At 35.6% G+C, this 27,828-nt stretch overlaps 1 protein-coding gene across 13 annotated transcripts; it reads left to right on the forward strand.

Moving 5' to 3' along the window:
* The first annotated feature begins 12,403 nt into the window (after positions 1 to 12,403).
* Positions 12,404 to 24,331, forward strand: LOC110799250 (ubiquitin-like domain-containing protein CIP73). Of its 13 annotated transcripts, none has more exons than XR_002536350.2 (17): positions 12,408 to 12,584; positions 15,333 to 15,462; positions 15,581 to 15,698; positions 16,366 to 16,446; positions 18,498 to 18,616; positions 18,729 to 18,800; positions 19,416 to 19,583; positions 20,235 to 20,304; positions 20,408 to 20,580; positions 20,800 to 20,964; positions 21,052 to 21,123; positions 21,198 to 21,327; positions 21,412 to 21,819; positions 23,136 to 23,554; positions 23,634 to 23,708; positions 23,945 to 24,124; positions 24,210 to 24,331. XR_002536350.2 is itself a non-coding variant. In XM_022004476.2 (16 exons), the coding sequence occupies exons 2-16, from the start codon at positions 15,343 to 15,345 to the stop codon at positions 23,951 to 23,953; spliced, it is 2,154 nt and encodes a 717-aa protein (XP_021860168.1). In that variant the 5' UTR covers positions 12,404 to 12,584; positions 15,333 to 15,342; the 3' UTR covers positions 23,954 to 24,260. The 13 variants fall into 13 exon arrangements, 10 of the variants coding, with proteins under 10 accessions (XP_021860168.1, XP_021860169.1, XP_021860167.1 ...); XR_008928138.1 differs by having other exon boundaries at positions 12,409 to 12,584; positions 21,415 to 21,819; positions 23,139 to 23,554; XR_008928137.1 differs by having other exon boundaries at positions 12,412 to 12,584; positions 23,139 to 23,554.
* Positions 24,332 to 27,828: the final 3,497 nt, after the last annotated feature.

Consider the following 27,828-nt stretch of genomic DNA (forward strand, 5'->3'; position numbering starts at 1 on the left):
TTTGTCTGTGGGCCATGTGCTATAGCCCAGCTTGCACAAGCTATTATCCAGGTCTGCTTGTTATAATACGGAGTAGTAATTATGGGTTTGTTTTTTTGGAGGAAAATGAGGTTCTCATTGTTAAACTATGCAGAATAGTATTAATTGACGATGGTATAACTTAGCAGCTTAATCATAACTGGGTTACATCATTGATTTATATAGGAAATCATAACATAACTCTATTAGGTGTAGGACTCTAATAGATTTCTAAATTACACAACTCTAGTTTCATAAACATACTAGAATCCTACTGTTGACCCTAAAGTTTTGATGATGACAAAGCAAACTCCTGACAGTTGGTTAAGTTATGTTGCATAATAGGTTCCGAGATCCTTAGAGGGATAATGCTAAGTTAAGGAGATCCTGAGTTGGATAAACTAAGCAACGTGGAATATAAGAAAGTAATTGATCCATGTCAGACACTACATTGAAGAAATAATCATTAAGCAAGTTTACAAAGGCGAGATCTGATAGAGGGAAAAACTAGGTCGTTACTAGTCTCACACCTAAACCAACTTAAATACCTAAACTAACCACAAGAATCAAGTAGAGTGGCAAGCAAAGGGTCGATATCCACAGGGAATTGCGAGTTCCGTAGCTAGAAATGCTAACATAAGCTAATTCGAAAAGGGATTGGTTGTTGAAAAAGGAAGAAGATTCAAACTAAGCGATTAAAATGTTAAACAAGGATTAAAAAAACACTAGGGGATTGGGATTCACCAAGGGATACATGCAATGGGGGAAATAAGGATTTGGGGATTAACTAAACTTGCAAAGACAAATTGAAAGGGGAATCGATCTTTAAAATCCTCAAGCAACGAATCATGCTTCCGCAATCAACCCAAAGCTTAAGAACTAATCAAATTAAATCCGATCGAAATCATACAATGCAATGACTTACAATCCCTTGCCAAATCAATGCATCGCGTTCCATTGACCAAGCAAAGTTACGTCTAACCACGCAAGCAACGAGGACCCCCCAACTTATGCATTTAATTGCAAAACTAGCAAATCCTACCTTAAAACCCCACACATGAAAACCCTAGGCTACACCCAAATCCATAGATGAGAACTACTCACTCATGGATTTGACTACAAATTTCAACATGATGAATTCAATGGAAGTATGCATTTCCGAATAATCAAAGCAAAAATCCCTAACCAAAGAGTTCAAGCTAGTTTCATCATGGGAATCAAATCTATAGGCAAAACCATCATCCACAATACAATCAAAATCACCAAATCTCAAGAGATTAGCAAGGAAACTAATAAGTCTAATCATAAAGGATTAGGAAGAACTAAACAATCAAACAAGTAGGAAGGAAAAATATAAAAGTGCCTATTTTTGGGGGTTTTGATTAATGAGAAAAATAAGAGACAAAATAAGAAAATTCAGAAATTAATGACATTAAATAGAAATAAGAGTTGAGAATTTTTACAATGAAGCTTCAAAATCCAAGATTAGGGAGAATCCCAAGCAATACAATGAGCAATGAATGAAGTTCTCCTCCTTTCTCTCTCTAAAATTAATTTCAAACTACTTTTGTAAAAAACTAGGTTTTCTAAAAGCTCCTAAAATGCTTTAAATAGTCCCGAAAAGTGCTCAGCGCTGGCAGTAGGTTCGGCCGAACATAAATGAAGTTCAGCCGAACTAAGAGGAAAGTTCGGCCGAACATAATTGCAGGTTCGGCCGAACCTGGGAAGAGACAGGAGCTACTGAGTGCGAAGTTCGGTCGAACAATGGGGGAGGTTCGGCCGAACATAGGTAAGTTCGGCCGAACTTTTGTGAATGTTCTGCCGAACTCTTGGGCTTAATTCTTCAGGCTGTCCTGCTTTGGTTCGGCCGAACACCTCTGAAGTTCGGCCGAACATCTTGAGTTTTTGACTCCTCCCTTCCACTTCAAGCTTTCCTTGAATGCCGTTGACTTCCATTGACTATTTCGTCCATTTTGCTTGTTTCCCTACACATTCACAAACCCGTGAAAAGCGACAAAAATTAAGAAAAACAAGGCGAAAGGGCGGTGATTAGGGGAAAACCGAGTCAACTAGCATATAAGAGCAAAAGGACTAAAATGAGCATAAAAGGGGAGGAAAGCAAACAAAAACAAGAATAAAAAGATACAAAATACTATCATAGGAGTGACATAAATGTCACTCATCAAGATCCTTAGGCGAGTTCCTAAGGCGAGATCCTCATATATTATGTGGATCCTCGACGTTCCAGAGAAGGAACAAATTGGGAAGTCTTCGAGTGAAGCTTCTAAAGGTGCAACATGAAGACTAAAACATATGAGTTTATGTTTAGGATTTATGTAAGTATTTAATAATGTTTATACGTAATTTGGAACGAAAGGAACCTAAGTATTTTGGTACGTTTTAAATTGAAATATGTTAACTGTAATTATAAAAGAGTTTTAAGTTGGAAAATCTTTGTTAATAAATAAAATGAATTTAATTAATAAATGTAAACATAAGATTCTATTTTCATTTTCCTTGTTTCTCAAGCAAAATATTTTCCATGATCCTTAAAACTCTCCCACGTATTTCTGTTTAAACGTGCAAGTAGTGTTTTGATTTGGTCTCCCTGTTTCTCTCCAACTATGCCCATGTTACTTAGCAGTAACAGTTAGTGGGTAGTTGAGGAGAACATGGGTATCCAACCTTAGGTAAAACTCCTCTATAAAAGGAGAAGAGTTTTGGCTTTCAAAACACAACTGATTTCTACAAAATCTATCTTAAAGAGCTTAAACGTTTTAAAAGAATCAGTTGGCAAAATAGAGTGTTCCTTGAGTTCCTTATTACTATAAGCTTTATTACGTATTAGAATCTATCTATCATATTGTATTTTGGGTATAAGGATTGAGTGATCCTTGAGTGACTTAGAGTTAAGTCAAAGAGAGAAAGAGTGACTTAGAGTTAAGTCAAAGAGAAAATGAGCGACTTAGAGTTAAGTCAGAGAGAAAAAGAGTAGCACGGTAATCGAAGGGGATTGTTGTGGGGAACTCGTGTTCGAGAGGAACTCGAGTTAAAGAGTGTATTTGTAATAGAGTTATTGCATTAATACAAAAGATAGTGAGATTCTTCTTGATTAGGGTCAAGAAGGTTCCTCCGTTTTATACCTTTCTTCGCTCATTGTTCTCAATCTCTTTATTGTTTAAATTCCGCAAGAAACTTACCCAAGTTCCCAAGAAACGATTCACCCCCCCCTCTTGTCAAGTGTTCCTACTGAACTATCACCTACAAATTAAATACCATAACTCTAACACTCCCCGCAATCGCGATGACAGTAACAATTACGGTACGATTGAAGTGTAAAATCATGACGACCGAAACTATCAATCTGATGTGGAGACAAATAGGTACACTCATGTTCCTTTGTTGCGGTAAACTCCCCAATAAATGGTGAAGAGTTTGGCGATGCTAGGACACGTTGAGCACCAACACAAGCTCCGATACCATGTTAAACCACGGAGAATAGTATTAATTGACGATGATATAACTTAACAGCTTAATTAATCATAACTTGCTTACATCATTGGTTTACCTATGAAACCATAACATTAATCTATTAGGTTTAGGACTCTATTAGATTCCTAAACTAACACAACTCTAGTTTCATAAACATACTAGAACCCTAAATATACCATAACTCTAACATTTTTCTTGGTCAGTTTTTATCGGGGGGTTTAAAATAATTTTTTGAAGGGAGAAAAACAAATTTTCTAAGGTGAAAACGTTTTCCTTTAGTAAAGTAGGAATGGAACTTTTTTCTCTAATCCCTTATATTTCTTGTTTCTCTATCTCCTTCTGCCTATACCCTAAACTATGTTACAATTGTGGTTTACCTTGAGAATTGTCTTTCACACGGACAATCATTTTCGATTGAAAATGTTTTCCGTCGAAACAAACGAGGAGTACGCATTACCTATTATCCTTGCAATGGTGCACAATGGTTCGATTTCATCTTGATGATTTTGAACTCACGGAGAAGGAATTGCAAGCCACTTTTTTTTTTAAATAGAAAACACTTATTATTAATTATCTACATAATATCCTGACATTCAAGCAGTTGAAATACTCTAAATCTCTAATAGTGCCTCCCTTCCTTAATCCATTTTTTCTATTTAAATCGAAGGATGGGAATTGAAAAATCAATGCAAGGGGAGGGGTTTACTGGTGAAATTATATCATGTCATTTTCTATGAATTATTATCTGATGTATTTTGGCAATCTATACCTAGTATTTAAAAAGGATAACCATAGATTATTGAAAGCCATGTGTCACCATAAATTATTGGAAACCATGTGTCATCCCTCATTTAATTCATTAATTCATTATTAGTTTTTTTATTTTTTTATTATTGTTTCTGTGTTTTACAACTTTAACTCCTCTTCCACTTCATCTTCCTTATTCAACATAAATTATCAATAGTCCAATATACACATTAATCTCTTCCACTTTACCCCCTTTAACATTCAACTAGTTTTTGGCCCGGGCGTTGCTCCGGGTTTTACTTTTAGTGGGATTTACTTATTTTAAATATGTGTATGTGGTGCTATTATCTGATTTCCATGCAAGATCAGTGGCCGATCAACAAACTTCCTTCCTATATCCGAAAATCAAAACAAAGTCGAGTTCTCTTCTTCATGATTAGTTGATTATTTTACTCTTGTCAATGTTTCCCTCTTCCACACTCATAATTACACTCCATTACCCTAAGTTTTTTTTATTTTTCAAGCTTAAGTTGAGAAGAGAAGAATTGTACATCTATAAGTTAAGTAATTAATTCCCTTTTGTTTTTTTTCCCCTTTAATTCATTATTATTCATTTTAAAAAGGTTGTATTTATTATTTAAATAGAGAAATATAACATCATTGTGGCTAGCTAAGATGGTAAGAATGGTAACTTTTAATTCAAGAGGTTTAGTGTTCAATCCTTGCTACGTACATCTTTTTGGTTGTCAACTACATGTCATGATACTTAGTAGTGGTGATGTGGCGTAATAAGGAGGGATCTACGTTGCACATATACGTTCTTATAAACGCCTTTTAATATATTAGTATAGATATTAACTCATATTTTTTATATTTTTTCAACCTTAAAATTAGGGGTGACAATTTCATCAAACTCCGATGGATATTCGAACAACCCGAACCGAATATATGGTTGAAACCCGATAAAACACTGATGTTAAAAGGGTGGCGCATGGATCGGGTGATGGGTCGGGTCGGATTCGGGTGGAGCTTCATCCAACCCGTCACCCGATCCATCATTTGATCCATCAATCCATCCGTTAAAATTAATAATTTTGTTTACTACAATTACTTAATTATTAATCGAATCATGTATGTATTACCTAATAATTTTTTATTATTAGTTTTCGGTTATTTTATAATGTAGATGTCAAAATTATAATTCATTTTCCACTATACTAACACATATTACTTTATATTGATTGATATTATAAATAAACTTGACGATACTTTTAATTACTATCGTTAATCATCCGACCAACCCAATTAATCCGCGGATGCATGATGGATGAGTCGGATATGGATGGAGGGTAAATGGAGTGACGGATGGGTTGGATCATAGATGAAAAGTTGACGGATGGAGGCGGATGAATCTCCACCCGATCGACCTCCGATCCATTGCCACTTCAAATTACACCTCTATTTAATTCATATATTACCAAAAAACAAGTCATCACTAATTAAAACTTTAAAAGACAGCTGAACAACCATTATACAACCGCCCATTCTATGAACGGGCTCAAAAGCTAGTTAGCTTAAATGTGGCGCCCTCATTATTTTTAAAATAAGTGGGTAAAACGCGAAGGACCATTAAACCTCATGTCATTTCTCCACAAAATCCAAGTAAGTTCAAGAACGATGACTAATAACAAGAGCAACTAGAACGAGCTAATTTGTATATTGTGGCGTGATAATAATCTGCCCTACAAATATAACAAGTAATATAAAGGGCCCACTCGCGCCACACTCGTTCCAACGCGAGTGTGATTACTAGACTCACCTCTCTTGTCCCTACAAGATTGCCCCATATTTCATTCTGGAATGTCCCTATTTGTTTGTTTCGTACCTTATTTAATAACATTTTCCACTTGATTTTCCTATATCTCTCTTCTCAATGACCCACCTTACCAAACCACGTGCATTTTTCACACCCAAAAATAATAAAGTGAACTTTTCCCAATGGGATAATTCGTTGGGGCCGAGGTAGTAGCTAACAAATTAATCATTACTCCGTATATAATAGTGACATATACTACCTTCATTCCTATATGTTTTGTGTGGTTACTGTTTTCACGCGAATTAAGTTAAAGGAGAGGGTAATTATTTACAAGTGGGTGAAAATAACATCTTGTTTAAGTGTGAATTGAAAGTAGATGAATAAAAATCAGAATAGAATGCATAATTATGCAAGTGGGCCAATAAATGTTGCAAGTGGATGAATAAAAAAACCAGAATAGAAGGTAAAATAAACATTGTATTCCAAAAATAGAATAAAGCAAAAATGTAAATAACTTTAGAAACGGACTTAAACGGAAAGCGTAAATAACTTTTAGTAGCAGATGTACTATAAAGGTAGGTAGGCGTGCTTCCTTTTTTTTTAATCAATGTGGAACAAAAAACATTTCCAAAAGAATAATATTGGAAGAAACAACTCCTAACGGTAAAAACACTTAGGAAGGGGGATATCTATACCTAGTATTTAAAAACTGTAACCATAGGTGACAAAATGACAAGTGTCATCACCTCATCAATCTACCTTTTTTCTACATATTTTATAGTTAAAATAGAGAAAATTCAAAAGACACCCTTATTAAAATAAATAATAATTTAACTAAATAAATAAATAAACAACTCAAAAGACACACATAACATAAACATACAATAATAATCATAACTTAATAAATAACTTAAATTATATTAATCAACTAATACTCCATAACAATAACAATAACAATGAACATTAAACACTAATACTTACTTTGTATAAGTTAATAGTCTTTTTAAATTCTTAACTACAAAAAAGAGAAAACTAAACATCTAATCAAAATAAGCCAGCATCCTCTCATCTTCCTTGCACTCCTTATAAATAAATTGAACTATCAACCATTTTATCATATCACAACATCATCAACTCTATATCATCATCATTTTCAACAAAAAATATCAGCATACATTTTTCCCGAGGTATGTGTGCGTGTTTAATTTATGTTATGTGTCGCGTGTATCTTCTTTAATTTTCTATGGCCAAATCTCAATTTTCGTCCATGTTTAGTATGATTATTTTAATAATCATTTGTTTTATCATAGATATTATATTGTACAGTATATTATCATGATTGTTGATCGTTTTCTCTAAATATTATTTAGATTAATTTAGTAATAGCCTTAAATGTTATTTATTTATATATTTATATCTTACAATAAACAAAATTTATGAATTTACATAAATAATTCAAAATTTTATAATATCTAAAAATTGTTGTAAGCAATATAAGTTATTTTAACACTTTATAAATTGCTCTCGTGCATTGCACGGGCCAAATTACTAGTTTCATATTAGTTTAGGGCCCGTGCAAAGCACGACTACTACTAAAACAATTTGTTATTTTAATAGTAACTAAAATACTTGTGATATTAGGAAAACATGAAAGTAAAAAGGATATATGAAAAAGTATAAATTCAAAGTTGTGTAAAAAAAATATTCAATTGAACTAAATTTGCATATTACTATACAAAATTAAAAATTATAGTCGTTTACTTGTATGTAGAACGATCTAACAACGTTAACCAAACCCGAATGACTCAAGACTACTTTTCGAAAAGACCCAAGCATAACCGAGTTAGTCAAATACAACATATTTTGAATTGAGTAAAATCTTGATAAATAAACTTATATGTTAGTCTACTTACCATGTATTATTATTTTAATTAACATTCTTACTTACCAGTTACCATGTATTATATTATTAATAGTAGACTAACATTAGAAGTTCATTTATCAATATTTTTTATATTTCTTATCAAATTAAAAAGTTATAATAATAAATAAATAAAATTATATCATAAAGGAAAAAATAATATTGAGTTAGCGTTTCTCCAATAACATATTATGCAGTACACATCCATGGCAATTAAAATATATTTTTATCTTAGTTTCCTAAAAAAAAGGTAATGTAATTTATTTATTTTAAAGTAAAAAATTAAAAGAACATTTTGGCGGGAAAAAATTGCACCAGGAAATGACACATGTCATTTCTGGTTTTTCTTTTAGTATATAGTAACTAGATTAGATCCCGTGCACGCACGGATTTTGATCATTTTTTCACAAAATATTTAACTGAATATCTCCCCAACTACTGCATAGTTATAACATTTTAAACATACTCGTTTAAATTTATTCATCTAATATGCATATTTAAAATGTTAATATGGTAATTTGACCAAAATATTGAGTGATATTTTTCCAATTATTAATATAGCGATTTGACTAAAATATTACGGAGTACCAATTCAGAACAATTATTATTATAATTTATAAACTAAAATTATTTTCATGCATAAGTAGTTTATTTTAAAAAAAAAGGTAAAGAATAAAAATAAAATAAAACAGATACACTTTTTTGAGAAAGTGGTTTTTAGCGGGAAAATATCGCACCAGAAATTAACACGTGTCATTCCTGGTGTCTCTTTTAGTATATAGTAATAGATAAATAGATTAGATTATTAGATACTCGTGAAAGATTTTCTAGAAGGGGTATATTTCAATTAAGAATTAATTTTTAGATAAAACAGATGATGTTTTAAAAAACATATAAATAGATGGTCATAATGAAAGCATATGTGAAATTAAAACACATACGTACTCATTGTTAAAGATATACTCATCACTCTATGGAAATTCAAGCCATATTAAGGCAAAGAAAACAACAAAATCCAACTCGTTAGACATATGGGCTAGTAATCTGATCAAGATAGTATGAGACTATTTAATTTGGAAAGGCTAGACCCATCAAGTTCATAATGCATGAGACATAAAAGTATGACCAACATATTTTTGTGCTTAATAAACATTTTATGCTTAATAAACATTTTAGGTACGACAAAAATGAAAAGTGGGGCCAACATTCAAGATTGTTCTAATTACTTTTTAGAAAAATCAGTTTGTCTTCTACTAGATGATCTAATGCTTACTCTACTAGCATACGATACTCAATAGTCAATACTCCCTCCGTATTTATTTAGGGATATATTTATTTTTTCCGGTCGTATTTATTTAAGAGATACACTTTTCATTTTTAATAATTTGTCAATCCCACCATCTAACTAAATACTCCCTCTGTATTTATTTAAGAGATACACTTGCCTTTTCCGGCCGTATTTATTTAAGAGATACACTTGCCATTTTTAGTAACTTATCAACCCCACCATCTAATTAAATAATTTATTTATCCCACACCCCCACCCCCCATCCCCTAAAATGACATGGTCCCCACTTGTTTTACTTATTAAAATATCTACCCAACCCACTTGTTTTATTACTTTATACTTTATTTCATTTAATTCTTTTTCTTAATACCCGTGCACGACCAAGTGTATCTCTTAAAAAAATACGGAGGGAGTAATACATCTAATTTACCCTATGACCCACCATCCTACGTAGTATTAAACAAATAATTTCATAACCCCTCCCCCATCTCCCACCCCCAAAATGACATGTTCCCCACTTGTTACTTATTAAAATATCTACACAACCCCACTTACTTTATTATTTTATTTCACTCAATTCTTTTTCTTAATATTATTGCCCGACCAAGTGTATCTCTTAAATAAATACGGAAGGAGTAATATGTTAGTTAGATAGGAGATAGGTGATGTAATATGACCATTAGTTAACCGTCAAATGTTTTTTTTACAGGAATTTGTGAAAAAATATTTTGATATTTACGAGTAAGGATAAATTATTTTTACCATCTAAAAAATCAAAAATTTCTATTTTATTATATAAAAACTAAAACTTGTATTTTACCACCTAAAAAAGTAAATTAAAACTTGTTTTTTACCACCTGAAAAAAAAAATGAAAATGTTATGTGGCGGACACAATAACGGTAATGTTTATGATATGTTCCCTTCTTCCACGATTTCATGTACTCCATCCGTATTTTAAAAATAGATACACTTTGACCGGCACGAAGTTTTAAGAGAGTGAGTTGAATTTATTAAAACAGGATGAAAGTGGGGTATGTGTCCATTTCTGATGGAGCCAAATATTCATTTGTTCTTTTGGATGTGAATGTAATGGACTAAATCAAAATGACTCTTAAAACCTCTTCGCTTCCTTTCCATGAAGTAGAAGATGATCTTCACGTTGTCGTCCCGTTATCGCTTTTGGGTCAATTGGAAACAACCTCTCTGTAATTGTAGAGGTAGGGTTGCGTATACTCGATCCCCCCTTACCCCGCTTCTTGCGGGAGCCTCTTTGGGGCAATGGGGTAATGATAATGAATGAAAAAGATGAAAGTGGAGTAGTTGATGGATTATTTATTATAGTTAAAATATGATGTGAGTAAGTGCGGGACCACAAGAAATATAGAAATATTGATATTATGGGAAGTGGAGACCAAACATGTCAAAACAAAATGTATCTCTTTTTAAACTACGGCCGTTTAAGGAAAGCGTATCTCTTTTTAAAATACGGAGAGAATATTTAACTCTCTTTTCTTCCGTAGCTTCCTTATCTTCCTTATCTTTCATGAATTAACATAATTTTTCACCACCATTAATTCACAAAATTGAATGAAAGTAAAGATAGAAGCGTGAAAGAGTTAAAGAAAATCACACAAAGAGTGGAAAAATTGAATTGGTTAGCCACACATAAATGCATGTTTCATCTATTTTTTTCGTTTTCAGGTGGTAAAAACAAGTTTTAATTTCTTTTTAGGTGGTAAGAAATAATTTAACGATTTTTGTAGTTAGTTAAAAAATAATTTGTCCTTCCAATAAAGAATGTTTTGAGATTTTGGAAATTGGGGAGTAGGAATTAGGGGAGGGGGGCCTAGTTGGGCTTTTAATAGAAGCGAGTGAGAAGGGAACAAAGTGTTATGTATGGGGCTTTCAAGTGGGGTCCACCATTTTTAATATTAATTGCAATCGTTTGAGTCGTTGTTCAAAGTTCAAACTATTTGCATGTGGGCTCGCATGTTCCTTGTTGGATTAATGAGTCATGGCCCAATTACCTTAAGATTATGGTGGACTGTGATTTGAAGATATGACTCATACGAGTTGTGAACCCATCTAAATCAAATAATTAAGCCTATATCAACCTAGTATTTGGCCCATACTTGTGGTGTCATCCTTTAAATGAAATCTAGAGGTATACCGTATACGTGACACGTGGTGATTTGTTTATGGGTCGTTCGATCCATGTAATCTACTAAACTTCTTTACATAAAAAATGTCAAACATGGGTTGCATAAGGTTTGAACCCCTAAACTTGAGTTTAAACAATAAAGCTTTTACTATTACATGTTCCGTGTTATCATTGAAAAACATATAAGTAAATGTGAGTGTTATTAATATAGTAACTCGGGGCATCGCGCGAGCCCAAAAACTAGTTATACGTTAAAACGCGTATAAAATATCAAACGTAAAAAATATTTTGAAACGGAGGAAGTAGTATATAACCGCTAATTCAAATGGGGGTTTACTTCAAAACAAAACCACAATTTGAATTAGGGGTTCATTGTTAAACCATAAAAAAATTTGCTTACGTGGACGGTAGAGTGAGAATTAACATATATAAAATAACGCATATTTTGGAAATTTCAACATCTTCCAACATTATTGTCGAAAATCGCTATAGTAAAATAGGTAATTCACTTTCTTGACATCGCCTCAAGAGTTGGTGCATAGTGGTACATACCGGTACGATGGTACACTCGTGACATCAGTGCTGCCCGTTCGGTATCGTTTTTTGTTTTTACTTTTCTGTTTTTTACAAAATTAAAAACCAAAATATGAAAACAACAAAAAGTAGTTTCTAGGTTTTTGTTGTCAGTTTTCAAAATTAACATGAGTATTATATGTATGATTATTTTTTAGTTCATGACTCAATATAAATAATACGACTTATAAAATTAAAAACTACTCCGTAAAAACTGAAAATGAAACCGAACGAGCCAGTTACGAACAGGTGCGTTAAAAAAATCAGCCTCTGAGTAATTTGAAGGGCGCCAATTTATACGGGCCAAACCAAAACTGGAGGAAAAAAAAAAACAAAGTAAAAATGTTACTGTGTAATAAACTCACATGATTACCGGCCTAGCCGCCGAAGATCAAATTACATCAACGGTGCAGATTTGATCTGATACAGATTCACAGGCTGATTGTATTTCCCTCTTTTCCTTCATCTTCCTTCTTCACTTTGCCACGCTTACGCCAGATAAGCGTTTTCTGTGAAGGGATTCCCCTGCGACTACTCCTTTCCAGAGAGAGAATCCCCACAATCAAGGTTTTCTTTGGCTCCTTTCTTTTTCCTACTGTTTAATCTAATTTATTAGGTTTGTTTTTGCTCCTCTTCGTTATTTTTTTTCAAGTTCGGGGTTATTTTGTAATTCTGAAAATGGTGATGTTGATTTCTGTTAATAGTTGTTTAATTTAGGTGTTTATGTAAATCATTTTTTGTTGGTTCTAGATTTTATTTTGGGTTTTTTATTTGGGTGATTCTGAAAGCCCTAAGTTTGAGTTGCCACCCTTTTCTGGGCTAGTAGGTGTTGATTATGAGTGGAAATGAAAGAAGTTCACTCAAATCTTGGTTCTTGCATGAAATTGCGGTCATTTTTTTGCTTTTTTCGCCAGACAGTGTGGTTTTGATGGGTCTTTCTGGGTTGGGATTAGGGTTGGGCATGGGGGCTAGTGTTAAGAGTGGGACCAGAAATAGGGTTTTTGCGGTGACGGGAGTTGATTTTATGATGTGATCTAATTTTCAGTTCAGTTTGTTGTTCTATGCTGATTGAAGATTGAATTTCATTATAAAGCGGAAAAAAGACACTGCCACCTGCAGTTTTATGGCTCATCGGATTTTATGAGTGATTCCTCATTACTAATATGTTTGATTTTGCAAGAAAGTAGTACACTTGAATATAAGTGTCACTTGTAGCAAGCTTATGCATTTCAATGTCTGCTTAATTACCCCTAAAGTGCCGTTTCAATGCTACGTTGGCTCCCAATGGTTCATTGTCAAGAAAGTGGTAGATTTGAATACAAGAATCAGTTATTGTAGCAAACTTATGCATTTCAATGTCTGCTTAATATCTCCTACATCGCTGTTTCAATGCTTCGTTGGATTCCAATGGTTCATTTTCTGACAGAGTTGTCGAAGTGTACTTTTTGTCTTTTCCCTATATGCTATCACTATATCACATTATTTCATTGAGTATTCGGTTTCATGTGGAGTGGAATTGGAAGTGAGAGCAGAATTAGGGTTGTGGGTGGGTGTTGATTCAATGATATGGTGTCTTGCATATTGATTATTCTTGCGTTGACTACGTAATGGTAATTTATAAGGTTGAATACATTTTAATGCTTGTTTTGTGTTGGCTCAGGATTAACAATCATATACTTGTTTGCTACGGAGTACGAGTAACACATATTTTGATTTAAATTCAAAGCAAAAGGCTTTCAGGGTTGGATATACTAGTATGCAATCTATATACGTGATTGCTTATTACCAATGAATTTCATTTCCCTTCTGTTTCTCTTCAAGAGTTAAGAAATCATATGAAATTGGGAGCTACTTATTCAATCGTACTTTGCTTGATTATTCATCGAAAATGTCACTCTGGTTGCTTTTTGTACTTTTTCCACAGAACTAGATGTAAGTATTGTGATCTTAGATGTCCAATATCATTATCACATGATTAAATTTGAAAAGACTTATATTAGCGAGGTTATGTGTTTCACGGAACTCGGTACTTGCCTTGAAATGAATGAGGAGCATTGTTGTGGATGTAGCTTTGTTATTTTGATTGGTATATAGGGAAATTTAAGTGGTATATTACTTGAGAACATGGTATGTTCTAGATGTATATTTGGATTGCTAACCCAACTCCTTCTAAGTTTTGTAGAGAAGTTATCGGGCCTTGTTTGCTGATTTCTGAAACATGCCTTTTACTGAAGCTTCCCCCCACCCCCCTACATTAATACAAAGTACTTTGTTTTAGGAAAAGGCTTAATAAGTTAATAGTTCAATTACATTGGTATTAATGTGCTTTAATCAACTGCTCCTGCAGTTTTGCTGACATGCTATATTATTGATTTATTAGTTTTGTCCTTTTCATACTGAGAGTCTTCTTGTATTTCCGAGTGTCTTACTAAATAATTTAACATATTCTTCCCCTTGGTTAGGTGAAACTCTCCCTCTTCTCACCACCTTTTAATTTTTATACTTATTATGATGGAAAATTTTCAAATTTCTGGAAGGAAAGAGTGGTAGGTTTATCCTCAATGTCTAGATCGACTACCGCAGATGTCTAGAATGTCAGAGTACCAGGATTCCGCAAGCATGTTTCAGGATGTGGTCTATGGTGAGGATGTGGTCTATGGTGAGGATGTGGTTTGAGCAAATTTGGTAACTATGGGTGAGATCAAACTAGTAGGTGGACTAGGTTCAGGAGTCCAGATCATTGCATTAGGGCGGAAGTCAGAAAGCATGAGTCTTCCATATGTAGAAGGATAGTACCAGTGGTCTGTTGGTGGGACGTTACTGTGATTGGGCAGCAATGTCTCACCCCATCCACAGGATTTCTTGAAGATCTATTAGGTTTTCCTAATTTTTCTGTTTCTACTATTGACTCTTAGTTTCACCATTTCAATTATGCTAATATGGGAATTGATGTTGCATAAACAGGAACATGCTAGTATGCTGTTAATTTCTCGGGATGTATTTTGTCAAAGGTTTACCAAACTCAATGGAGTTACCAAACTCAAGCTGCGTTCTAGTAGAAGTATTAGCTAAATAAAGGGAATGATTGTCACATATAGTGGTGTAACAAATATGTGCGTTAATGAGCTCAATGGAGTTACGCTGGAAAAATTTAAGTATTGGTTCACTTTATTTGTGGTGCATGTATTTTTGTATATGCTTATGCGTGCGAGCATGTCCCATGTTTTCTTGAGTATCTAGGTTGTGACTTCTTTTTCTAGTGATTGAGAGGAATAAGAGGAATTACTTTTTTCATTTTCAACCTGTTTGTTGTAGTTGGTCAGGGATGGCACACAGTGTTAATGAGGTGTCGATGCATGATGAATCTGGTAGTCTCGGGGCCATTATAGAGATCAAAATAAAAACAATGGATTCTCAAACATATACCTTGCAGGTGGATAAGCAGGTAGTCCAATTTTGACTGCTTCTCTTCTTAGCTACGGAGTACTAATTTACAAATTCATTTTTATGTCACTATGGTTCTTTATGTTAAAATGTTATTTTGTTTTGCTTGTGTTCTTCAGATGCCAGTACCTGCCCTGAAAGAACGTATTGCTTCCGTGACTGGCGTTGTAACGGAGCATCAACGCCTGATATGTCGAGGAAAGGTTCTTAAAGACGACCAGCTGCTGTCTGCATACCGTATCCTCTCTCTTACTGGATTTTAGAAAATATACTTACCCATCCCCTGTGGAGGTCATTCATTTCCAAAATATGATGTTTTGTTTGCTTATGCAAACTTAGTTTCTGTAGTGTCCTGGTATTATCATTGGGGGCATTGCTTTTATTATGGTTTCACCTAATGTTGCGTATTTTTGAGTTCTCGGTCTCCTGTTTATACCCTTTGGACGTTTAAGAAGATCTTATGTTAATATGCGAAGTTGTGATGTATGGTAATTGTTGGTTTCATCATGTCTCTTCTGCACCATCAGAGTAAACTCCTAAGTCCTAAGTGCTGTAAGAGTATCGCCGTGTCAAGGATACAACTCATGTGCAAAATGTTCTGGCTAATTTCTTGTCAGTGAATTTGTCTGCATTTTGCATCCTGTAAAATTTCAAAGTTTTACCATTTGATTATGATGCATTGTTGTACAGCTCTTAAACAAATCTGCTGTTAATGTCTCACTTCTTTATACTAATCTTAGACGCAGAATGTTATGCGAATGCTAACATGAAAAGAAAGTGGCATGTCTACTTCAGTTAGGAACATTTGACCTAGTTGGTGAAACTTTGATAGACAGTCAAAGGTATAAATTTATTTCTATTTGGTTAGTAGTTATCATAGTCAAGTTCACTTAACTTAAGCTAGATGTGGAAGATGGTCATACTTTACACATGGTAGTTCGAGAACCAACTGCGTCATCATCTGGGAGCTTATCTGCTGATTCAGGTTTGAACTCATAAAGAATTGTTTATGGTTTTGGCTTCTCTCTATCGATTGTCAAAGAGATGTTGCCCCTTTTAGGTATCTTTATCTATACCTTGCTTATGCTATTGCTAGGAGCTTCGTGGTTTCTATCTTCTTTGGGGACGGGGGATGTGAACGTAGAACTGCAATGCGCCAACAGACCTAACTCTGTCGGAATTAACATCAACGTTAATTTCATCCCAGTTTCACTTATAGAGGCTCTAGTTTAGCGCGGGAAAGGGGGGGGGGGGGGTGTATGCTGCATTTCTGCCTAATTTCTATGATTTTGTAGAGTAGAGACTGTTTTCAATCGAACGTTCGAGGCACTACCTTTTCCGGTGCAAGTAGTTTAATGAGCTTTTTATTATGTTGTATTTATAAATTAAAGCATTATGAATCTACGACTCATGGAGATGGACCACTGTCGAAGGCATGTAATTATTGTTTTCCTGTCATCAGAAGTGCTTGCTGGTGTGGCATTGGTACTTGTTGACATTTTTTTATGTCACCTAGTGCAGAACTATTGAATGGATGTTAATGAAATCAAATATATTTAAGGCAAAATTGTCAAAAAGTACCTTCTTTTTGCCTCACTTTGTGAACTAGTCTACCTTATGTTTTCAGTTTTGTCAAATAGTACCTTGAATTAAGAAGTTGTATTAAAAATGGTACCTTATAGCATCATTGCGGCCAAATTATCAATTTTCTGGCCATTGATTCCGTTTGTTGGCACAATTTGAGAGGGAAATCAACGCGTGTGAACATGCACTCATTAACTAACCACATTCAAAGTTTCCAGCGCCCTTTCTTCTTCTCATTTACTCCTCTGTATCCTCTACTCAAATTAATTCCCTTAACCACCATTTTCAGTCAAGATTAAACGTCAACCACACCATTTATCTCTTCCATCTTCCTTGTTCTCATTGGTTCCAATTGTTCCAGAAAGTGGCAGTGTACGGTTGAAAAAGAAGGGAAATCAGAAAATTGAACTTACCATACTTGAAGGTCAGTTTTATATTCTAACTCTTGAATACTGATTTCCCTCTTGAGTAGATCAATTTGGGATTGCAAATTCTCTTTTCAAGCTGCAATTGGTTGGTAACATCCTTCTGCCACCCAAGGATACCTTCGTCCACCAACTCAAAAAACTTGCATCCCCTTCTTCCAGTCGCATAGTCATAGAACTTGTAGGCTATGAATTTTCATCCTGGGTTTTCCGTTGTCCACGCCTTTGATGGCCCAGCTTAAGGAAGTCCATAGTAACATATGGAGGGAAATCATCGAAGAGATGAATGAGAAAGAGAAGACATCTGCAATGGGAATCAATTACAAGCAATCAATTTCAATTGATTACAATTTGCACCAAAAAAATCAAGACATGAAAAGATAGAAAATCATACATTTGGATCTTGAAACTAGTTTTTTTCTCCCCAATAAACCAGTTACTTTCCCTCCAAAAAAATTGAGTGTAGATCTAAATTTTTTGTTGGTATTGTTGTTCTTATAAGAAAAGTAACAGAGGCGCGTGATTTTTAGCTTGGTTTGTTCCACACGCACAGTTTTTTGAAGGGAAGCTTGAATCAATTGCCGGAAAATTGATAATTTGGCCGGAATGTTGCTATAAGGTACCATTTTTAATACAACTTTTTAATTCAAGGTACTATTTGACAAAACTGAAAACATAAGGTACTAGTAACGTGAGGCAAAAAGAAGGTACTTTTGACAATTTTTCCTATATTTAATATTATTTCTTTTCAGTTATTTATGCCCTCCTAGATGATGTATTTTACTAGTTAATTAGAGACTTGAAACAATCAAAGGATTTTTAGTTGGGTGTACTCAAGATAATAATACTTGTTGCTGTTGAATTTAATGTTAAAACAGATTCTGAGTGTGACAAATTGTGTTGTGATTTTTGCTTGCCTTTTGTGTTATGGTCTTTTGTCTTGCTATTCATGGCAAGATATACCTGATTCGAATTCTGTTTCTCTACCAACATACTATAATGATTGATTGTAATAAATATTTTGCAGCTGTTGATCAGTCTTCTAGTGGAAATCGTGGCGAATATTATCAAGTTGCTCCTGGTATTGTTGTTGAAACTTTTAATATGCCTGGACAAGGGGATAGAGTACTTCCAGATCTTAATCGGGTGAGGCTATGCTTTATTCGAGTTTTGGATATTACACTTTCACAATATATCCTGTCTGGCTGTCATATCTTGCCTGCTTCTCTTTGGATTTATTTTTTTTGTTCTTATGTAGATCATATCTGCTGTTCTTGGTTCTATGGGCATAACTAATCCTGGAAATGGCAATGAAGGAACTGGTATCAGGGTAAGATTTGCTGATTTTGAGATCCAAAATCTTTTTAAGAATGTATAATATCTATTTATCTGTACCATACAATTGTGAGTAGGCAAGCCATGATAAGAAAAAGATTTCAGGAATGTGTTTCTGAATGGAAGGAGACAACATAAAAGCATGCAGTGTATCTTTTCATCTTATGGACTACTCCGAATTATTGAAGACTAGGGAGAGTAAAGTAATCGAGGACCCCTTTGTTTCTTTCTCTTTATCAATTCATCAGTCCCATTAAGTTGGTAGTACCGTAGCAGCACCATAGTAGAAAAAGGGGAACATGATTATTGCATTGTCTACCATCAATTATGTAGTACTTACCCATCTTAAAAGAAATGTAAAAAATAGTAGTATTACTACTTACTAGACATGATCCCTACAGTCTACTAAACAAAAAAATGGTTGGTGCATAATCAGCCTATTTATAATTATCAAGTTAATTTAATTACTGGATTGCTTATGATAGTCATACCTTAAACGCATATTTGAGAACGATAATTTTTATGAACTTAATGGGACATAGAGTACTACTTTATCCTGTGTTGTGTGTATGCTCTCCTATATTCACAGGTTTAGGTTTTGTTCATGCAGGACCATGTTGGTGATAGACCTGGAGAGACTTCTATTCTGGATGGCACTGCAAATACAACCCACACACGACCTGAACAATCTGGGACGAGAAGCTCTAATGATAGATCTAGGCTGTATAATACTTTCGGAGTCCCTACCGGTTTATCATTTGGATCCCTACAGGCCACGGTACTTATGCTAAATTTCATGTCAACCATGGCTTAAATCTGCCTCATGTTAAGATTGCATACATCTAGAATACCACAGACCTACCAATCTTATACATACTAGGTTCTATCGTTGTTGTACTCTAGCTGACACCTGGATCTCCCTAGATACTCCCTCCCTTTCCTTTCTGTTTGCCCCATTGGCCGTTTTAGTCCGTCCCTAAAAGATTGCCCCATTACCATAAATGCCTCATGTTAAGATTGCATACATCTAGAGTGCCATAGACCTACCAATCTTATACATACTAGGTTCTATCGTTGTTGTACTCTAGCTGACATCTGGATCTCCCTGGACACTCCCTCCTTTCCTTTCTATATTCCCCATTGCTGTTTTAGTCCGTCCCTAAAAGATTGTCCATTACCATAAATGCTCATGGGGACCACAACTTTACTCTCATATAAAGTACATTTGGTCCCACCACTTTTGTCTCTTCTCATTTCTTCTCAACCAACTCTTAACAAAGCACTTTTGTTTCACGGGGCAAACAATAAGGGACGGAGGGAGTAGTCAATACTACCAGTATCAGGATTTAAAGTTGTTGTTCTTCTTGCTTTATCTGGAGGTTGGTTTTTTCATTCTTTTCTCATTCACCGTGTTTCTCGGGTATTGCAGGTGATTCCTGATGCTCTTGCGACCTTATCACAGTACTTAAGTCATATGAGACAGCAATTTACAGACAGTGGTTGGTTCTCATTTTTAATGTGGTATCTAAATATTTTTCAAATTGAATTTATTATTCTATTGCGAGCCTAGCTCATACATAATTTTCCAAATCATCCAAACAGGAAGGGTTAGTGAAACCGATAGTGGGGTTTCTCGTCCTGAAAATGAAGGTGGATCCAGTCACCTGGCACAATCGGAGAATGTACAAGAAGGGCTTCCTTCTCCGGCATCGTTGGCAGGGTTGTTGTCTGCTACAAGGCAGCTGCTAAATGAGCAAGTTGAAGAATGTTTGCGTGTATGTTCTTATAAACGATATTTTTTGGTGAAGTGGGTCTCAGGGTCTGTGATCAGCCTGAGTGACGAGATTCTCACAGTTGCTAGAAAAGATTAATGTTTAAATTCTGTTGGACACATTTCTTTTTTACGGAGAAGGGAGAATTATATGATGATTCATTTAGTGTCAGTTACTTTTGTCGATTTATGTTTTATGTGTATTGTTCAACTTGGCTTGCAGCAACTAGGAAGGCAGTTAGATAATCAGCAGAATGTGACAGATCCAGCAGCAAGGGTTACTGCTCAAGCTGATGCATTGAGAAATGGGGTTCTTCTACAGAATCTAGGTGCATATTTTCTTGAGCTTGGTCGCACAGTCACGACACTGAGACTTGGCAGATCACCTGTGGGTTACCATTTCTTATCTTCTGCAGATTTTTAATCCTGTCTGTTCCATTATTGAATATTTCCTATTGATTATACTTGTTTGCAGTCAGAAGCTGTAGTCAACGCCGGCCCTGCAGTTTTTGTTTCTTCGTCTGGCCCTAATCCACTCATGGTTCAGGTACTTCTCGAATCACCTACAGATTTCCGTTTCTATTCATCTGAACATTTTGCTGACTGAATAGCATTTTACAGCCTCTCCCATTCCAGCCTGGAGCTAGTTTTGGTACCCCTATTTCAGGAACGTTACAACCTGGCTCTGGTTTGGCTAATGGAATTGGTACTGGTTTTGTCCCTAGGCGTATAGATATACAAATACGAAGAGGTTTGTCACTTTTCTTTTCATGTATGTGCATTCCTGTGCTTCGTTTCTCAGAATTATTGATTGATTTTTCACACACATTGCCAGTAGGCGCATCGACTCATCAAACTGAACCTGCTGGATCTCGGCAATCTTCAGCCCAAAGGAATTCTACGACCAATAGCAGCGGAGAGGCGCTGATCAACCAATCTTCTACGGGGACCTCGGGCCTTCCTTCTTCAAATAGTGGGCCAGCTGTTCGTATATTACCTTTCAGGACAATGATGGCCGCAGTTCCTGACCTGAATCGCTCACCTCAAGACTCTTCTGGTGGTTCCTTAGGATTAGTATATCCTGTTCTTGGAAGGTATTCAAGCATACCCTCTGCGAACTTGAGTAGTAGAACAGGAAATCAAGTGTCTGATGAACACCAGTCTACCGGCGTCCAGACACAGCCGCATAGCAGTCCTGAATCTGCATCTTTGCCACAGAATAGTGAAGGTGCTGCTGGAAATGGTAACTTGACAAGCACTTGATTTTCTTTCCTATACTCTGGCTGTTAGTTTATACTTTTTACACTCTACTAGGCTGCTAGCAGCAGTGTCCCCATGGTAGGGTGCTGTATATTGTTTCAAGTTCGTTATTTTGGGGGACGGATATAAATTCACATTAATGCAGGGAATAAGTCAATAAACTATTTTCATATTGAAAAAAGTTTTTCATAGGGAAATGAGCCCAGAAACTCTTGCTTGCTGGGGTGTGGTAAAGGTGGGAGGCAGGGCCGGAACTTCGCAATGGTGGACAGGGGCCAGTCCCTCAGTCTTTTTTCATCGTATGTATAATTTTTTTTGGACGGAACTTCTCAAGGGTGGACAGGGGACAGCCCCTCAGTCTTTTTTCATCGTATGTATAATTTTGTTTTCCCTTTAGAAACATATTATTTTTCGGAACTTCATGGAAAAACTCGGTAGTTTAACAAAACCATGGCGCTCCCTTCCATTTTCTTATAAGTTCTATTATTAGTGGGAAGGTTCTACGCCTGCATGACGCAGCTAATTGCAATGATGCACGGGGCTGTATGATTATAGTCCTGCTTTGTCTACTTTTGGCTATAAATAGATTGTACTTTAGTTCTCTTCCTGGACTGGGTAAAAGGAAAGAGGAACTATAAAGCTTAAAAGGGGTTGGAGTGTTTCAAATGTAGGTTCACACTAGATTACTAGAATGCTGGGAACTTTGAGTTTGAGTCTTGGTTGCTGAGATATGGGTTTCTTTGACTACGGTGTACGCAGCTAATTGCAGTGATGCAGGATGTTAAATTATTATGACCTTATGTTGCCATTTATGAGTTAGGATATAAATAGTTTGTGCTATATTTCTGACATGAATGGCGTGAAAAGATACAGCTGTTAGGATGGTTGAAAGAGGACAAAGATTGTTTCTGAATAGTTTATGCTTTTTTTTATGTGGGCTTGGAGTATTTGGAGTACATGCTGACACTAGCATTCTACTCCCTGTGTTTCAAAACAAGGTCACTTGTTAACTTGGAGTAACTACAAATTTATTTGATTTGATTTGCATATGTAAATGGGATAGTAACTCCAAATTTATTTGATTTGCATATGGGATTTTCTGCTAGCTTTCACTATCAGTGATGTGCGAGCTGGAAACTCCATAGAATGGTAATGCGGTGCTGCATTATATGTTTTAGTATATGCCTATTGAATGAAGTATGACTTGGAGGATCCTGCTTTTACTATCAGTTTTATTGGCCTGTTGTGTGTTTTTTGAATTAAAAATTAGTTGAGATGTGGCCTGTTGTGTGTTTTAAGCAGGTATTGGTAGGGGTCCAGCTTCTGGCCTGGGACAAAGAGAGTCAGTTTCATCTCGCACCATTGATATCAACATCCTGTCTGCAGGAGGAATTCAGGGTGATGAGAATTCTGAGGGGCAGATCCCTCCGGGTATTTTTCAATTTCTGAGAGGACTGTTCCCTGGCAGTGAGTTCCAAGTAGAGAGTGTCAGTTCCCAGGGAACAGGAACAGGTACAGGATCTGTTACAGAGCAGGAAAGGACTAGCAGTGCAGTTGCGCAGGAAGCAGAACCACCGATGGCTACTGAAGAAGGAATATTCTTGTCTAGGATGCTTGAACAGATTATGCCTTTGATTTCTGAGAATTCTGGTACAACAGCTCAAGGTGTTGCATACTCTGGTGGACATCACGGAGATGGCTCCGCTTCTTCAACTCCAGTGAGCATTCACTCTTATTGTGTTTCTTATTTGTTACTTGTAATTGTTGCTAATAAGTAATAAACATTTTAATATGCAGGCAGAGGATTATGAAGTTGGGACATCACGGCGGGAAGCTGATGCTAATCCTGGTCCAAATCCTAAGCGCCGAAAGGTAATCTTTTTTCTTATATTTTAAATTTCCTTTCTCTAGTGTTTAGCACTTGAATACTTCAAATGATTAATGGATTGCGATTTGCGAATGCACTGTGGATCTTGTCTGCCGTCATGTATTATATTGAGTTAGATTTTGACTGTCTTGTGTGCTATGAGAAACATACACACATACACTGTACAATGGGAATGCTCAACATAACCACCTTTTTCCCTTAATCTTTTTTCTTGATGCAGACGGAATGACCTTCAACATTGGAATGTCCTGGTGCTTGGAGATAGAGTTCTCGCGGAACAAAAAGAATCGCAGTTGAGTTTCTTGAAGCAATATAGACTTGATGGGAGGCAGGCATAAATTTGCTAGGCTCTATTTTTGGTCTTTGCCTTAGAACAATTTGGGCACCTGAAGGAGGAGAGGTTGTTTTTTGTTCTTTTAAATCCTATTTTTATATTTAATATTATATTTTTCTCCTCAAGTACTCTTTGTACATGCAATGCACAGATTATACAGATATACATCTTTCGCTACTTAATCACCTTTGAGGATATTCAACACAGTTTCTTCACTAATATCAGTTCATGGAAAAATGACACTGAGCTTTCATCAGCAACTCGTTTCTAATATTTGTAACTTGTATTAAATCTGGCGTGAGAGATTTATAATTTTGTTTGGATTTTTCAAGTAGAGAATTTGATCTACTTGCATTCAGATGTGTAATTGTTTTTCAAAAAAATCTCTTTCTCGAACGCCAACAATCCCATCCTTTATATATTGACTAATTTACGCAGTTGTCAATTCTTATAATTATCGTGGCCAGGTAAGGATTGTCTTGCTTGTATGTATTGTTCTCTATTCGGGCCAAGTGTGGCCCTGGATTTTATATACTATGTTAAGAGACGTTAATTCTTGTAAGTTCAGACATGAATGATTCTTTGTATCATTGAAATTTTAAAACTCGGAGAAAGATACCGCACTCTCTTCTCTCTCTAAAACCCTCTCCCTTCTCTCTAAACAGAAAACCCCAAACCCTAGTGGTCATTTGTTTGTCGGCGACCTGATTCGCTACTCAACTCGGGTCGCTGGCGATCATCATCGGTGTTTCCTCTCGGAAGAGAAGTAAAAGAGGAGCTAAGTTATAGGGCGTGTACGACGGTAGCGTTTGAGGTAGCGGGTAGCGTTTTGACCTAGTCAAGACGCTACTTGTAAAATTTGTAAGTGTTTGGTAAAGTAGCGATTTAGGTAGCGGTTAGCGATTGAGGTAGCGATTGGGTAGCTTTTGTCAAACGTTAAAATTAATAGCGTTTAAGGTAGCGGGTAGCGTTTGACAAATTTATAATAAAGTTTTAAATGATATTCTTGCTTTATTTTTATTTTATAATATCAATTGCTACTTTTACCGAACACTCATATTAGTTACCCGCTCCTTTGACAGCTAACCGTTACCCGCTATTATTCACCGCTACTCTCTACTTTAACCGCTACCCGCTACTCAACCGCTAATCGCTACCCGCTAACGCTAATTTTGCCGAACAGAGCCATAGCTTCCACCTTCTCTTAGTTCGAAGCATTTCTCGCCGATTTCGGGTAGTTTTTTAGGGTTTTAGTTCAAGTATTCAGAATAACCAAGCAAAGCTCGTAATTTTGGGTTCTGAGGTTAAAAACCGGGTCAAGTTCACAACCTAGGTGCCTCTTCCAGCCTCGCTTTAATCGTCGCCGCCGCCATCAGTAAGGTAATCTAATTAATAGGGTTAGGGTTTCTGTTTGGAATTGGAATCGCTGGTGTTTTGTGGGTTGTGTTCTCTTGAGTAGATTTCGGAAATCCTTGTTTTGTGGATTTCGTGGTTTGTTTTTCTCAAGCCTTTCTAATCACCATTGTCTTGTGTGTGTCGGACCACCCCGATCTGGACGGTAAAGGTAGTCGCCGCAGTCTTGTAGTATCGAACCACCCCTATCTTGATTGTAAAGATAGTTGTCGCCGTCTTGTAGTGTCGAACTACCCCGACCTTGACGGTAAAGGTAAAGGTTAGTTTGGGGTTTCAATTTTGCCTCTTGTGCTTATGCTCGTACCTCTCCTGCTTTGCCTTGTGTTAGTTTCTAGGTTTGTTTTTAAATTTTAATATGCTTTGGTTTAATACTTTGTTTTGGGCAGTTTTGTGTTGGTTTCTCCTTTGATTTTATAAGTGTTGTCCATTTAAGATTGTTGTTTGTGGTGTTTGTCTGAGTTTTCTGGTGTTGATTGGATGTATCTTGAATATATTTTCAGTTTGTAGGTGATTTAACCCTTTAAGGTTGTTCAAATGGTGGGGTTGGTTGTTAGGTGGGGGGATTTAATTTGTGGTCACGTGTGTCCTCCCTCCACCGTAGCTGATGTTGGGATATTGGAGTTCTTGTCCATTGGATTTGGGTGTAGGCTGGGGGCTGTAGTTTTAGTTGTTTGATTAAGGAGTAATAGATTATGGGAAGATCTAGTGTGGGTTTGAGTTGTCCTTTGGTCATGTAGGGTAACTTTTGTTATCCCTTATTTTAGGTTAGCGTTGAGGGTTGTTCTTAGCGCTTTCGAAAACCAATATCTGAACATTACTCCCTATTTTATGGGGTTTCATATCATGCTAAACAAGTCATATTTCGACGCTTATGAGCAATACACAAGGTCTATGAGCCTACCCCGTAGCATTGTCTTTCTGTCGTTCCTTTCCATATTTCCCAAGTTCTACATGTACTTCCAGAAGACTCCTAGTCGTAATAGGCCTAACATCAGCACTATCTACTATATAGAAAACTCAGTCGCAAATTGCCTTGGCAAGACATCGCATCAAAGGTGGTGTAAGAAAGGCATTTTCAACAATCACGGGCTCAAGCGAAAAGAGTACTCTGCCCTTTCGTTGTTTATTCATGTGTATTTTATTTTGTTGGTTTAATATGTGTAATGGTCTGTATAGACCTTCGTATGGTTGTGGAATTTTGTTGGTTTAATATATATATCGTTTATTTTGCCCTCATGAAAAATGTTATTATCCATCCTTGAACCCTTGATCTCTTATATGTTAATGTAAAGTCTTAACCATCACTCCAATGACACAACTTATACCTATAAAACAAGGAAAATTTGGTAATATTAATCCAACCTTTTGCCGATTTTCTTTTATTAAGCCCACCTACGACATATTTTTTAATAATCCCACCTTTACCACCCAACGTCTTTTATTGGGCCCAACACGTCATAAACCTATTGTCGCCGGTAATATATCCCTACGTGGAAGTACTCTCTCTAGATGTATTCAGTCATCATCATCAATTCATCACCATCTCGATGATTTTTTCACCAGTTATCGGTCACTTAAGCCCAATAAAAGTCGTTGGGTAGTAAAGGTGGGATTATTAAAAAATATGTCGTAGGTGGGATTAATAAAAGAAAACCGACCAAAGGTTGGATTAATATTACCAAATTTTCCTGTCTTATTAAAAAAATAGAAAACTTTTACTTATAAAAGCATAAATATTTAATGCCCAAATTTATGTATTTGAATAATAATAATTCATGTAACAAAAAATTTCTTAATTTTTATTCATTTACTAATCGAATCATTTATCTTTTCTAGAAATATTTGGATCAAACACAAAACCATGAAATTAACAGAGAAAAGAATATGAAAAAATAATATTGTGTTATCTTTTAGCTAATCAAATGTGTTTTTTTCCTCCAAAATGTATTTCGGCTTTGTAACTTAAAAAATTCTTACAAGTCATAAGTAAAGTAGGTACCAAAAAAATTATACAAATATTTCAAAATTACTCAAAAATTAGTTTACCGGTTGTTGGTTAACCAATTTTATTCTTAAACTACATATGTAATGAAAATCATATTATTAATTGTCAAATTGCGTATATAAAGAAATTTATAAGTGAATTTAAAATCACTAAAAAAATCGAACTATATGCAACACTGCTGGGCATCGCCCGAGCCACTAACTAGTTATGGTTTAAATCCTAAGCGCCCAAAGGCTTTTTCTTTAATAAAAACTAGTCGATTGACTACACGAATGACCTTTCAGACCAAAGCGCGTTAGCGCATGAAAAAATTCTCCAGTTTGGGTTCAATACTGGGGCATCCCCTAACTCA

The sequence above is a fragment of the Spinacia oleracea genome, chromosome 2 (assembly GCF_020520425.1).
Source record: "Spinacia oleracea cultivar Varoflay chromosome 2, BTI_SOV_V1, whole genome shotgun sequence".
Classification (NCBI taxonomy): Eukaryota; Viridiplantae; Streptophyta; class Magnoliopsida; order Caryophyllales; family Amaranthaceae; genus Spinacia; species Spinacia oleracea.